At 53.5% G+C, this 14346-nt stretch overlaps 1 protein-coding gene across 11 annotated transcripts in view; it reads right to left on the reverse strand.

Moving 5' to 3' along the window:
• HDAC4 (histone deacetylase 4) overlaps positions 1–14346 on the reverse strand; it is a 308256-nt gene that overhangs the window by 18808 nt on the left and 275102 nt on the right. For all 11 annotated transcript variants that reach the window (XM_063099194.1, XM_063099201.1, XM_063099228.1 and 8 more), the window contains 3 exons: positions 12583–12702; positions 11710–11807; positions 1089–1207 (listed from right to left, as the gene is read on the reverse strand). In XM_063099194.1, coding sequence (XP_062955264.1) covers positions 1089–1207; positions 11710–11807; positions 12583–12702 — 337 coding nt within the window. The remainder of the gene's footprint in view (positions 1–1088; positions 1208–11709; positions 11808–12582; positions 12703–14346) is intronic.

Raw genomic sequence — 14346 nt, forward strand, 5'->3', positions numbered from 1 at the left:
TGACTTCCCAAAGCCTCAGGTTGTCTGTCTGATGGAAACACAGACAGCAGCTTCAGGGCTGTATGAGGACCACAGGAGAAGCTCAGCATACTGTGGCAGAGGCACTCTGGCTGGGTGCTGGGAGGCATCAGGCACAATGGGTGCTCTCTGCCTTCTGCTGGCCACTTCCTTGGCCACTAGGCCCCAGGCTTAGGAACAGGTGGCTCTGAGAGGCCCTGTGCTGGCTGCCTTAGGTGTTCCCCTTCCCCTCTGGAGAACCCATGCCCTTCCTGTGTGGGGCCAGAGAGAGTGGCTCTCCTCCTTGGTGACCTGTGCTGACGGAGGACAGGGAGGACAGCCTGCTGGATGCCAAGGCCTCGAGGAAGTCAGTAAGGCCAAGTCTACAGGCCCCAGGAGGCCTGGGCCACAGAAGAATCCCCTGGCCCCGCAACAGCTCCAACACCAAGGTACTGGGCAGCCATGGCTGGGAGGAGGAGGCAGTGAGGCCGCTGTGTGACCCGAGGTGCTGATGCCAGGAGGTCTTTCATTTCTGTGCTTTGCTGCAGACACAGCCACTGCTGGGGGCAGAGCTGTTTGGTCGTTCTTCCTCCTGTACTAAAAAGCATGGCCCTCATCTAAGGCAAATCCTCCAAAGCATGTGCATGACATTGGGCCCCTTCTCCAGCTCTGAAGCTGCCTTCGCTGACAAATGTTTCTCTCTTCACAGGTATTTAGGGCCTGCTCCTGCCCATCAACATAGGGCAACATCAGAGAACAAAAAGCCCACCAGGGATGAGGACCTGCTGCTGTCACCTGGAGGTGGCCTGCAGCTCCTCAGGTGCCCGTGTCTGGCTGACAGCACCAAGTCCCTTACGCCCTTCTCATGGGCTGCTGCCCTGCCAGGGCACTCAGAGCCTGAGGCATCCTGCTCTGCAGCTTCCTGCTACTTGCTCTGGGCTCTTGGGGACCTAAACGGACTGTCACATTCTTGGTAATAAGTGAAAAGGTGACTTTCCTTTACACACAACACAACTTATCATAAAAACAAGCAGAATCACGGGTGTGCTGAGGATGACCTCAGCTCCTTGGTCACCAGCAGACCCACTTACACTTGGCAGACAGGTTGTAGCCCCCAAGAGGTGTGGGGTGGCCCTCTACAGCGTCGAAGCCTGATGACACCAGCACCACATCTGGAGCAAACTCGGTTGCAATCGGCATGACCACCGTTCTGCAAAGGGCAGGAGAAGTTGTTACTGGGTCAGCTGAGGACACAGCCGAAAGAAGAACTGGACAGTCACCAGAACACACACGGTCTCTGATGCCGACAATGCCTGCCCTTGTATCCCCTTACAGTTAGTGGGCTGAGGGTGGAGTCTGACAGCTCTCTGCTAATCAAAAGGAAATCAATGCAAACATGATCTTGCATATTTCATAGATACCTTCAAAGTCCAAATCAACAGCCCAACACACGTACTTAGCCAAAGCTGTAGCATAGGTATTTTTGGGGATGCATATTTTGGAGGTGATCTGTAACTCCATGGCACCAGCTGCCTGTCTTAAGTCCTGCTTGGACCCACCCTGACCTCCCTGTCCCCACCCTACCCCACCCCCATCCTCCCCAACCCAGCCCAGGCTCTCCCTGCCCATCTGGCCCGCAGCGGGGTGCTGTGCTCACCTCCTCAGGTGGCCCTGCTGTTACAGTGTTGTGTTTTTTAAATTGAAGCATAAGTGATTACACATATCTGTGGGGTACAAAGTTGACTAGCAATAGCTGTGTACAACGTGTGATGGTCAGACCAGGACAGTCAGCTGATTCATCATGACAATATGTAATCACTCTTTGTGTCTGTTAACACATCATCGTTAATCTCCTCCCTCTCCCCCTCCCCACTTCCAGTAAACACAGTCGTGTTCTCTCTCTCTAAAAGTTCAGTGTATTATTGTGATTGTTGTTTCTTTTTCTTTATTGTCTGTTTATTAATTCAGATCCCACTTATGAGTGAGGACATGCAGTATTTCTCCTTCTGTGCCTAGGGTGCTTTATGTGACATAATTTTCTCCAGGTTCATCCATGTTGCTGCTAATGGAAGGATTCCATTCTTTTTTATGGCTGAGTAGTATTCCATTGTGTATATACCACATTTTCTTCATCCAGTCATTCATCGATGGACACTTAGGTTGGTTCCATATCCTGGCTACTGTAGACAGAGCTGTGGTGAACATGGGGGTGCAGGTGTCCCTTCAACATGATGGTCTCCATTCCTTTGGGTGTACACCCAGCAGCAGGATTGCTGGATCATATGCCAGTTCTATCTGTAGTTGTTTGAGAAACCTCCATACTGTTCTCCATAATGGCTGCACCAATTGACAGTCCCGGCGGCAGTGTACGAGGGTCCCCCTTTCTCTGCATCCTTGCCAGTGCTGTTATTGTCTGTCTTTTTGACAATGGCCAGTCTAATGAGGGTGAGAAGATATTGTGCTTTTCTAAGGCTTTCATTTAAGACGGGAGAAAAGGGACAGTCCTCCCCATCCCTTGCCCCACAGGAGCCCCCGTGTGCTCCCCTCACCCAAAACAGTGCTGAACACCAGTGACCAACAATGGTACGCACGGTGTAAGGGGGGAACTAAAAAGAAGTTAGACGCTTGGGATCTTTAAGGGAACAATGATGACAAATTTAAAAGAATTGACTGGAAAATATAAAGACTGCCGAGAAGTTCAGTGGTTAACATACATCAGGGAGACAAGGAAAATTTTCTACTTGAAAACTGGAAAAAACATTTAACACAAAACAACCTATCGGCGTAGAGTGAACGATCAGGTCAGCAAGTGCTATAAATATATGCCGGTGCTATAACTGAATCAGGAAGTTAAGCAGTCTCATGTGCTGTTTGAGCTGCTTTATTTGATTTTTAATTAATAATCACCACTGACTTTCAGAGTCTTTCACTCCCTCTGTGGTTGAGGTGGGCAGGATCATGGCCCCTTTTCCTTGGGGACAGCAGTGGTCCCAAGAGGAAGGTGGTCTGGCGGCTCCTGTTTTGGTGTGGGCTAAAGGAGGCGGGACGTGCAGCTGTGCCTTTCATTTTTGCTGTGACACCTGGGTCGCGTGACTCCCCACATGTGTCTGAGCCTCTGCTGGGGAAGTCCACGTTTTATGGTGCCACCACTGCTACTCCTTGGGGCCATTCATGGCTGCAGCAGGCACCAGACACCTTCCCTGTGTCCCTCACCTCCACCAGCACACGTGGGCCCAGTGCACCAAGACCCCTTCCCTCCACTTGGGTCTTCAGAGGCCCTCATGCAGGGCACCCGAATACCCCCGTCTTGGACGGGGTCCCTTTCCACCACAGAACGCCCAGAAACACTGAGGGGCAGCAGGGCTGGTGGCCCTGAAAGCCTCTAGTTTCTCCTTCAGATTTTGCAACAAAGTGAAATTCCCCACCGAAGTCAGCAGAAGTATCAAATATGGCCAAAAGAAACAAAATGCTCCAAGTCAAATGTGACTCCGTTTGGGGACTCTTCTAGATCGCAATCCTATTGAAACGTTTTCCTGATTTCAGGCGGAGGAAGGATTAAAAGCACAGAGTACTACCTACAAGGTGGAGGCCTGCTGCCAGTTCTCTGCGGCTCAGTGGTGACGAGTCCCACTGGGGGTACCACGGCAGAAGGAACGCCCCATCCCGACTCTGGGAACATGCACTGCGGCTTCCGAAACCACCCAGAGTGAGCTCAGGTGAGGAAGAGAGCACAAGTCCCCTCATATGAAGAGATCATGTGGCTTCAGTCTGCTCTAGATGGCACGAGAAAGTCTGCTGAGAAGCGCGCACCAAGGCCACACCGAGGCACTTTGCCAGCTAAGAAGCTCGCTCTGAGACACAAGACGGGAAGGTACAGAGGACCCTGTGTGCTTCTCAGTGTTCTGCTGCCTTTGATTTTTTGTCTTCTGAGAATATACCTGGCTCACACAATTTCTTCTGGAATTGCCCCTGCAACAGTCTGAAGGAGGTACCTTTGAAGGACACAGGAGGTGTACCTTGAGGGTCATCGCTAGGCTCCTAAAGAGCCCAAAAGGTGACTCGAGGCCAGGGGCCAGCAAACGTCTCCTGCCAGGGGTCCAATGGTGGATGTCTTAGCCTGCGGACCACATGGTCTCTGTCAGGACCACTCAAAGCTGTCCTTGTAGAGCAAAAGCAGCCAAAGATAATGAGTGAGCGTGAGCGTGGCTGGGTCCTGATAACATTTTGCTTAAAAAAAATGGGTGGTGGGTTCAGGCAGCTTGCCACGTCCTGCTCCAGATCCCGTCCACGCATGTTTGTAATGTTCTTCAGTGCGCAACACTGGCCCCAGATTTTGATGGGTCTCTGTGTCCACGGGGACTCTGCAGCAAGAGCATGAGGGGCCTTATGAACTTCAAAACGTTCAAACACAGCACTTGCTTTAGGGCAAGTGCTGGCAAGGGTGCCGGCAACCCCGCCACGGTGGCTGGCCACTCAGAAACTCTTAGTCTGCTCAGTGGCATGATGGAGAGATGCCCAGGGTTGAGGAGGAGTCCTCCGGCTTCTGCATGACACACAGCCGTGCTCTGTACTTAGGACGGTGGCCTGGTAGCATCCTCCTCTCTGACTAGGGTCCCAAGGCTGGCCTCGGTGGCCCCAGCCCGATAGTGGCGGGGCTGAGGGAAGCTGCCCTCTTGGTCCTCCACTGTCCACATCATTCCAGGGAGACTGGCTTCTAGTTATTCTAATGCAGTTCTTGTCATAGAACCTTTTCCTTTGGGCAGAATAACACAGTTTCAGCCACGCTTCTCAGATGGGTTTTAAAGCCAGAATGTTTTCTCAACGAAAACCACAGACGTTTGTGCAGATGCTGTATCACTCACGGAGCACTTGGGCAGCTGCTGTAACGCAAGCGTGCATGGCGGGCTTTAGTTCTCTGCTTTAAAGTACGGTTGAGCTGCTTAATTTCTAACTGCCCTCCAAGAAAGTCCTGTTAAAATCGCTGAATGAAGTTTGTACCAAGAGAGCCCCTGGTGTCTGTGCATGGTGTGTGGCGTTTCCCAAAAGCCAACCAGAACAAAAAGTAAGACACGATCGAGGGACTGCGGGCGCAAGCGTGAGCGTGGGCCAGGGAGCTGTGTGTGCACGCCTGCTTTTACTGTTCCGGGCCTGGAACCCGCGAGGTTGTAATGCCAGACACTTGACAGAGCTAAGACAACGCAAAACAGTGCTGAACAGAAGCGTGTGCTCGGGTGGTCTCCAGCGCCCATCTGTGGTACAACTAAGAAATGTCACTGCTCTTCAATGGCACACATGGCTTCTTGGTCTGTAAGAAGCAGGGACTCCCAAGGATCATCTCAACCCGCCTCTCAGATCCCCAGGTCACCCAGGATGTTTCGTCCTATCCTCAAGCCCTCAACCAGGAGGGCAGATGAAAGAACATCCCTATTCAACAGGTGCTGCAGAGAAAACAGAAACTGGACTCACATTTTAGTCTAGAATTACACTTTCAATAATCGACTTAATTTCTGAAAACAGAAGATGGAAATACCTGCTGTAGGCCTTCTCTCAAACCATCACTTAACAGTGAGTATTTCTATGGGGTCACCTTTGACCTTTTCGGGGTAACCTGAAAGCAGAGAGGGATGGCCTTGGAGAGTCCCAATGCAGCAGACCAACTGACCGTCTGCTTAGAGGCAGGATAAATGGGTAAAAATGGGCACACCTCTGAGAGAAGGCAGGTAAGTGTGCAGAAGGTACGTGCTGTTGTGCCCGGAGAGCTCCTAAGCCCGTTGTCTCTGCACTGGAGTGGGGCTCTGGTGGCACTGTGCAGGGCTGAGGCTGGAGGTGACAGGCTCCACTGCCTGGTCCTATGTGAAGCCTCCTGACGCTGCACGCCTCCTGTCCATGTCCTCACCAGGCTACTCCTGGTGCCTCAGTTCCCAACACGGCACTGTACCCTTCCCTTGGCCATCAGCCATGTAGCAATGAACAAGAGAGAAAGTTCCTGCCCTCTTAGAGACTGGAACAAAAGCATAAGCTAACACTATCAGGTAACACGTGTCTGAGGAAAATGGTCAGCAGATGTGAAAAGCGCGGCCTGGGTGATGCACACTCACATCCACAGCCTTGGCTTTCCTTGCTGGGCCGGGGCTGCTAGACAGGTGTGAGCTGGGAGAACAGACTGCATCTGTGGGCCCCACCTGCTGGTGTGTCAGGTGACATCATGGGGCATTTACACCTGTAAGCCACCACATGACTTCAGATTATGAGGTGTACAAACTTGTCATTGCCGAAACCCGCACCTGAAACTAAATGCAATAACTGGCCCAACAGTTGGGTTCCAACAACTGAAAAGAAACATCCTTTTACACATACCCCCACACTAGGGCCCTAAACAAAATAAATCCACCAAGCCCACGGTCAGCGCAAGCCTCGGAGCAGACTGAGCTGATGTGGTGAACGGCCTCAGTGCTGTGGCTGCCCGTGGCCAGCGAGCACCGGGGACCCATCAGAACCAAGCTCAGGGTTGGCTTCCTTTCTGCCCCTCATTGTCCCAGGGGCACTGTCCACACCAGCTGGCCCATGACATCTCCTTGAACAAGGGTCCTACCAGCAAGTGCCACTGGCTGTGGGCCTATGGTGGGGGTCCTCACACCGCTGGCCTCCTTTCCATGTTGTTTTCTGTAAGGCTTGTGACAAATGTCTGCTGCTGAGTGTCCCCAAGGAATGAACACGCCCGACCTGCTGCTTGACGGACAGACCTGCCTTCATAGACAGGTCTGACAACACCATTTTGACAGGTGTGGCGTGTTGGCAACTGGAAAATTCCTTTTGTTCTGTGCCATGTTTAAGTTCTGGCTTTGAGGGTGAGGAGGTAGCTGGGGTCTGAAGTCATCACACACTTACACACTGGGCCTGGACCCTGAGCACCTCAGCCACAGGCTTCCCTACGCTCCCGGGCCACGCGTGTCCTGCCAAGCACCCTAAGGGAGCCACTGAAACCACCATTTCCTGGAGTGACCGCCCATCCTAAGCACACTACCCCTTCTGAGAGTCAGAAATGGAGCAGAGACAAAAATGATGTGGACCAGCTGCTCTGGGACAGGGATGCCTGCCCGAGCCCTCCCGGCCCACAGCTGCAACTCTGCGGCCTGCCACCCGGGGCACCGTGGCTGGGCAGAGTGGGTGCTGAGGCAGTCTGCAACCCTCCACCTTGAAGAAAGGGCCGGGCCCAACCCCAGGCTCAGAGCCCCTCCCCCAGGGTGCCCCAGCCTCTCTGCTTGCTGCGTTCTCAGCCATCTGTCTCCAGTGAAGTGTGACCTCTCCCTCTCCCCTGCTACTTCCGGTCCCTCAGCAGCTCCTGCCTGTCCCCTCCTCTCAGGCTCACACCATCTGCCACACCCATCTGCTGCTCTGGTCACACTGTGACCCAAAGGGTGTGGGACCTGCCTGTGCCGGCTTCTCCTCATCCTCTCCTGCACTCACTGCAAGGGCTCGGGGACCACACAGAAAACCCACCAATGTCCCACCTTCCATGCTGACAGCCACCACCCTCGTCCTCAGGCCCTGGCATACGTTGGACCCCCCCTTCAGGGTGCTCCCTTTCCATCCCCAGGACTGCCAGCTCTCGGTAACCCCTTCCACTCCACACCCAGGAATAAAATGCCTGATGACATGGGGGCAGCATGTCCTGTGAGGATGCCCTACAAGCCCAACAGGGCCTAAGGAGCAGATTTCTGCTGGGCCTGGGCTGGGCATGAAGTCTCCTCTGTATCTCGACCACAGTGGTGACTGCAGCAGGCTCTGCAAGCCCTGGTCCTGCCTCATCCTCCCGTCCCTGCCCACCTCCTCCCGTCCCCGCCCACCTCCCCTGGACGGGGGTCCCTGCCAGCTGACCCCAGACTCTTAGGGAGCACAGCCCCTGCTGCCCACCTCCTCACAGCCCACGTGCTCCAGCCTCACCTACTGAACTTGTCCTTCCTGGATCACCAGGGGCCTCACAACTGCCACCTCCGATGGACACTTTACTTTTTTCTGAAAACTGACTGAAGCCCGAGTGTCCTGGTGCCCCCAGCTGAACAATTTTCTGTCTCAACCCCAAACCGGCTCCTCCAGGCTCTCCACCTGGCACCCCTTGCCCTCCTCCAAGACAGCCATTCGGGCCCTCTCCATGCCTACCCAAGTGCCAGTCGGCCCCCAGCCCCTGTCCTGGCCAGGCTCCCCGGACCACCAGCCAGAGCCCCAACAGCCCCCGTACTCAGGATCAAGGTCAAGCTCCCAGGCAGCCCCACACGGACAGGCAGGTTTGCGCCTTTGGGCTTTGGTCCTGTGGGAATGCCCTTCCCCCCACACCCGGGCCAGGATCCTTCCTTCAAGACTCAGCCCGGGCTCGGCCCCCCAAGTGGGCAGCCCCTCACCTCCCACCCTGAGTGCTCGCTCTACCAAACTTAGCTCCGCGTATCAACTGCTGCCTGGTCCATGCCACCCTCGGGGTGGGACTGTGCTTGTTCATAATTTCCAAGGGCCGGGCCCAGCAGGTACGGAGGAGGCTGGCTAAACGTAGCAGTCCTCAACTATGTCTTAGCTTCTACTGTTTGCTTCTAAAGTCACCATAGAATGTCCTCAGGTTTCTATATAGGGGAATATTTGGATGACCCTAAAGAGACACAATTGCCTTTAGACCAGAAGGTGCAACGGGCTGGAGCAAGTATCCTGACAACAGCAAGGCTGGTCCCGCAGGTGCAGTGTGCACGGAACAGGTGTTGTTCCACTGCCGTGCACACGGCAGATGGCAGGACAGTAAGTCTGTGCGTATTTTACCACAATCGTAGAAAGCAACTGTCTAAAAAAAGCAAAAGCAAGAACACGTCTTATGGAGGTAAAAAAATTCAAAGAGCCTCAGCCTGGCGCCCGCTCCAGAGGCTGGGCACGTGCAGAGCAACGGCCCAGGTGCTCGACTGAGGGCCGGCGTCAATTCATTAAGAGATTAACGTCACCACGTTAGAATACCCAGTTTCATGATATCTTTGATAAGCTTCATAATGTCACATTTAAACCCAAGTCATGAATAACAGTAACGTTAGTTTCGTTTTCGTCACTGCTGACGGGCCGACCCGCAACGTTGCTGGCGAGCAGGTACAGGAGGGGTTAAGGGAAGCGCGTCCTGTCTGCGCAGACGTCGCTCAGCCAACTTCAAAGCCGAGTCTGGCGCTGCGGCTGGTTTGAATTAAGGTTGCCTTTTTTCGTGCGAGTCTCTGAGACTGAGGAGAAAGTGCCGGCTGCTTCTGGATTTCATTAGGGGCAATTTTCTTATCTTTTCTTCATCTCAGCCTTGATCCCCTGAAAATGCAACGTGGCAGGCAACGGGTCTAAGTGACAAGGCTCTGCCTTTAAGGCACACATTGTCCCAGGGGCCCCCAGAAGGAAGAGAGGCACAGAAGAAAGGGGGAAACGAATCTCTGACCTTCAGCCCCCATCCGTGCCCAGGGAACCATGAATTGTAAACTTCAAAGTACTATTTTACATTAAAATCAATAAAAAAAACCCTGAAACAATTTTCCTTTTCAAAGAGCACTTGATAAGGTCTTATCATGTGTACACTTGGCAGAAGATTAAAATGGATGTCAAGAGCAATTCAGAAAGGTTCATCTGAAAGGCTGGCTCCACGGGGGTCCTGCGGGCAGACCCCTACCCCTACCCTGCAGCAGGACACAGGTGGGGAGATTTTCACCCCAGGATCAGAGAATTGAAGGTACAGTTGAGAAATGTCCACGAGGCATGGGCCAGTCCAGTCAAAAACTGACCTGAAAGAAGAAAGAACCGCCTACTTTTACCCGTCAAACCGAGAACGTTCCGCCTTCTTTCTGCACCAGAATTCAGCCTCACCGGGCCCCTGACCCCCGGGAAGCACCAACATTCCCTCAGGCAGGAAGCCGGCCAGGCAGCAACTACACCTCTCACGGGGTCCGGGCACTTTATTTTCACGGAAGCCTAAAAAAGGGTCAGTTCTCAGTGGGGAAATGACCTTGTGCCACCACCGGGGAGCACGTCCCATAGACAGACTGCGACAACCCCGTCTCAGATTCAAATCCCACATTACAAATTTTCAGATGTTGTGTTTGGGGAAGTCCTGCTCCCTTAAATGAGGCAGGGCAATTGTCAAAATTACATTATATCTGACCAAGAGTAGGAAGAAATATCAAGATCAAACCAACGAGATCAGAGGAAAAAGCGATTCAGGGGAAATCAGTGTGGGTCTTCTATGGACATGATTAATTCCTATTTGCATAGACCAGTTTCATCGTCTGAGGAGCTGACCTTCTGCCTCGATTTAACCAAATGGGATCTGTTATTTCTACAAACCACTGAGAGGCTGGAGAAGGGGACCTACAACTACTGGGCCAAGCCTTTACACCACCAGGCCCCGACAACTTTTCTGGGCGGAGGGCCAGGACTCATCTCAAGATGAGAGCAGATGCTGAGAGGGGCACCTGACTTATCCAGGGTCCCCACAGAGCATGTGGCAGAGGCTGTGTCAAAACTTTCACAGATGTGTCCATGTGCAGAGTTTCACCCGCCAGAGACATGCATACACAGGCAGAGACGTGTGCACGGAGACATGCACAGGCACATGTGTACGCACACGTGCACATGCAGAGATTTGAGTGTACATCCCCACAGATGTGCCCACAGGCAGGTACACACACCCTTGCACAAACACATCCACAGCTACAGACACATGAATACACACTCTCCACACAGCCATGCACACAGACACATGTGCACACACGTCCACAGAGATACAGCCACATGCACCACACAGACACATGCCTACATACATGTGCTGTACATGTACACCAATCAGGACAACAAGATGGTAGAATTAGAGACAGAAGCAGAGAGAAAAACGCCCTGCAAACTTCATGGGGCTCTAATGCATAGAGCATTGACAGCGTTTCCCAACAAAGACTGTTGGTCTGCTAGGCTCAGCCATGCTCACAAAGCCCTCCTCCTCACGAGGCCCAGGGACGCGCTCGGCCACCAGAGCCACCTCACTCCACCATGGCAGGTGGAGACTGCCATTTTAAAACAACAGTACTGAAAACCATGAGAAAACTGAACCACCAGGCCACCCGTTTCTGGCTGCAGGAATTACTTCAACCCGGCCTACATCAAAGTAGAAATTACTATTTGATGATAAAAGCAAACACCATGTTTAAAAAGAATCACCCTGCAGCTGTATTCTGAAGGGCCCAGTGACGCAGAGGAAATGGCAGTGGGGCCAGAGCCCAATTTCCACGTAAACGAAGGGGACCCTGATTTATGTCCTGCATCATCTCACAAAGGGGTTGTGAAGGAAAAGTGAGGAGAATAAGAAATCTTTCGGGTTTGAGCTCTTGTCTGTCATTCATGTGACGCCTTCCGACACTGTGCCCCAAGTCCCTGCCTCTGTCCCCATTTATCATCAGGACCCAAGATGGATTCCTGACTTTTATTTAATGCACAAGAAGGGAACACTAGGAACAAAGGTGAGATGGGTCTCAAAGATCCCACTTCTGGCATTAAAGAGTGGATGGCACCCGCACAGCACCCAGCACTGCAGTCATCCACACATGGCACTTCAGGAGCACTGGTCTCTGAAAAGTGCTCCCTGATGGACTGGGGTGCCCACCCCAAGGTGATCTGAATGTGTCCTCAAAGCAAGGGTGGCAACGAAACCAGCAGACTCACCTGAAGGCTGCCAGGTACTCCGTGTCTCCCATGGGGGGGTCGAGGCCACCAGCAAAAGCCATATTGACGTTGAAGCCCACGCCCGGCCCCGTGCCCACCTGTGGCCAGGAAAGAAACATGTGTCACGGACCCTTGAGGCGAACCTCTGTGAAAGGAACACGTGATGCAGGTTCTGCGTCGTGGCCCCCACAGGCACAGCCAGTGTGTGGCCTGACAGTGTGCGTTGCTGCCACCCCCAGCCTGACACTCTGACATCGACACAGCGCCGTCCTCACAGAATGCCAGGCTCTCGGTGGCCTGCAACTTGTGGGAACTGTGGGCCCCCATGAGGGGGCCACTAAGTGCCTCAGTAAATCTCTGTGCTGTGCTGTACATGAACAGAGGGCAGCCAGGCCTGGCTCGTTTTGGGCAGAAAATTCCTGTAAATGGTCCAGTCGTTCCCCACTTCCTTCCAAGGTGCTGGACCCACAGGCAGGTGAAGTCTTCCTCTGAGGTGCGATTCCCCACGGCTGGGGCCCTCTTGTTCAGAGGGAGGGCAGGAGCCTCAGGCCTGCCACGCAGCACCCACAGGTGAGAGGACAGACGGTGGTGCCCTGCCCCAGGGGTCCCCTAAAAGATGCTGTGTGGGCCGCTGTTTGGACCGCACAAAGCGCCTGGGCCTTTCCCGGGCGAGAGAGGACATGCACACTTGCTCGTGCACAAGTACTTCAGTTTGCCTAGATTGGAACCAGAAGTGAGGTCCACTCTTTCATTTGTACTTCAGACAAAATCCGGGCCACGTGTGCACACGTGGCTGCCATGTGCCGGAAATTACCGTCTGGGCGGCAGAGAGCGTGCCCGCCCAGCCTCCCTCCCACAGTGCCACCTGCTCACCTCATCAGGTGCCCCGCTGCCCGGGAAGAAGTTCCCGTCGTCGTAGCGGTGCAGGGACACATAGAGGACGCTGGGATCACTGTAGAACGCCTGCTGGGTCCCATTTCCATGGTGCACATCCTTAAAGAGCAGCGAGAGCAGGTCAGGGCAGAGCCAGGCACCGAGGCACGGCCCTCCCGGCTGAGCCAACTCCGTCCAGGCCCTGTGACAACGGTGCCTGCTCAGAGTCACCTTGCACCTGCAGCCAAGCCTGCACCCAGCAGGTGTGGGCAACTACGTGGTGCAGGGTAGTCTGAGGGCTAGTGTCTGAGAATACCAGCATCACAGTACATTCCTGATTCTTGCAAAAAGGACACGCTGGCACTTCAGCCAGGCCCAGTGGCCATGGTCTTCCAAACAGAGCCATTGATTAATTTTCTGCACCTGCCATGTCTCTATGACAGTGAGCCATGCCCTAGGCCTCCATTGGAAGGGAGGTCCCTGACTGTGGCCTGTACACTTATAGGCACATGTGAGGGGCTGACCCTGTACCAGCCATGGATACAGCAGGAAAAAACCCCACGAGGCTGGTCCGGACACCCATATTAAAACGACAAGCTGCTCTTCTTAATCACAATGCCCATCCCCATGTCATGAATACCAGGGGGCAATGAGAGGCAGCCTGGGGCTTCTGCCAGCCCTGCGGCCATCTGTTCCTGCCATGCTGGGAGGTGCCAGGATGGCAGGTGAAGGGCAGCCTCGCTGCACAGAAGTCAATGGTCATAACCATGACAAATTGCTGCTTCGGGTCTTTTCTTACTTATGAGGTGGCCTGTGCTCCTTACATAAAGTGTGGAAGCCACAGCCACACACAGGGAGCGGAAGCAGTGACCCCCCAGGGTTGATCACATGGCTGTGAGGACACGCCGAAGCTTCTATGAGGCTGGTGCGTGGCTGTGAGGATGCCACACGCACTTCTGTTCACAGTTAACGTGGCAGTGATTGCAGCCCTTGGTGGACGCTGCATGACAGTGTCTGTACAGGGCACGGCCTGTGTGCTGGGCAGAGGCGCCCCTTCACCGTGTGCCACCAGCGTCCTCACTTCCCTCCAGCCCGTTTCCACCCCCTCCTCAGGAACAGCTGAGCGAGGGCGTGCTGGCCGCCAGGTGGGTGCCCATGTGGGAGACCGACTGCTTAGTGGCCTGCGCTGATGTGACCCCAGCCACGCTCCCCAGGGCCAGGTAAAAGCCAGCACCGGCCACCTGGGAGCCGGCAGGGTACCTGGGCTGTGTTTTCTTATTTCTTTTCCTGAGCTGAGAAGAACTCTTGCAATGCAAATCATAACCCCACCTGATGCATCTGGGATTTTTTCCTCAAAAAAATTAAATGAATCATAAATCATAAATACCAAAGGGACTATTATATATGTATATATACAGCTTAAAAAGAAAAATATAATGAATACCTTGATACTCATTTCCAGTATAAGAATCAGAATACCTATTTATGGAATTCAGATTCAGATATTATACAGCATTATTTTTAAAAGTTGGCCCCTTTTGGGGCAGAATGGTTTTGAGAAGTGAGACCTCCTATAGCAAGATGGAAAAGGAGGCTCAGCCACTTATCCTGGCACTAGTTGGGACCATGTAGAAGGAGGAAGGAAGGGGTTTTCATCAGCAGTACCCCAGAACCCAAGCACAGCCTCCAGATGGCGGAGGATACATCCCACGCTCCCAGGTCAGATGCACGAAGTCAAGGCCAGGCACATTCTCCTCCTGAACT

The sequence above is a fragment of the Cynocephalus volans genome, chromosome 1 (genome assembly GCF_027409185.1).
Source record: "Cynocephalus volans isolate mCynVol1 chromosome 1, mCynVol1.pri, whole genome shotgun sequence".
NCBI classification, from domain to species: Eukaryota; Metazoa; Chordata; class Mammalia; order Dermoptera; family Cynocephalidae; genus Cynocephalus; species Cynocephalus volans.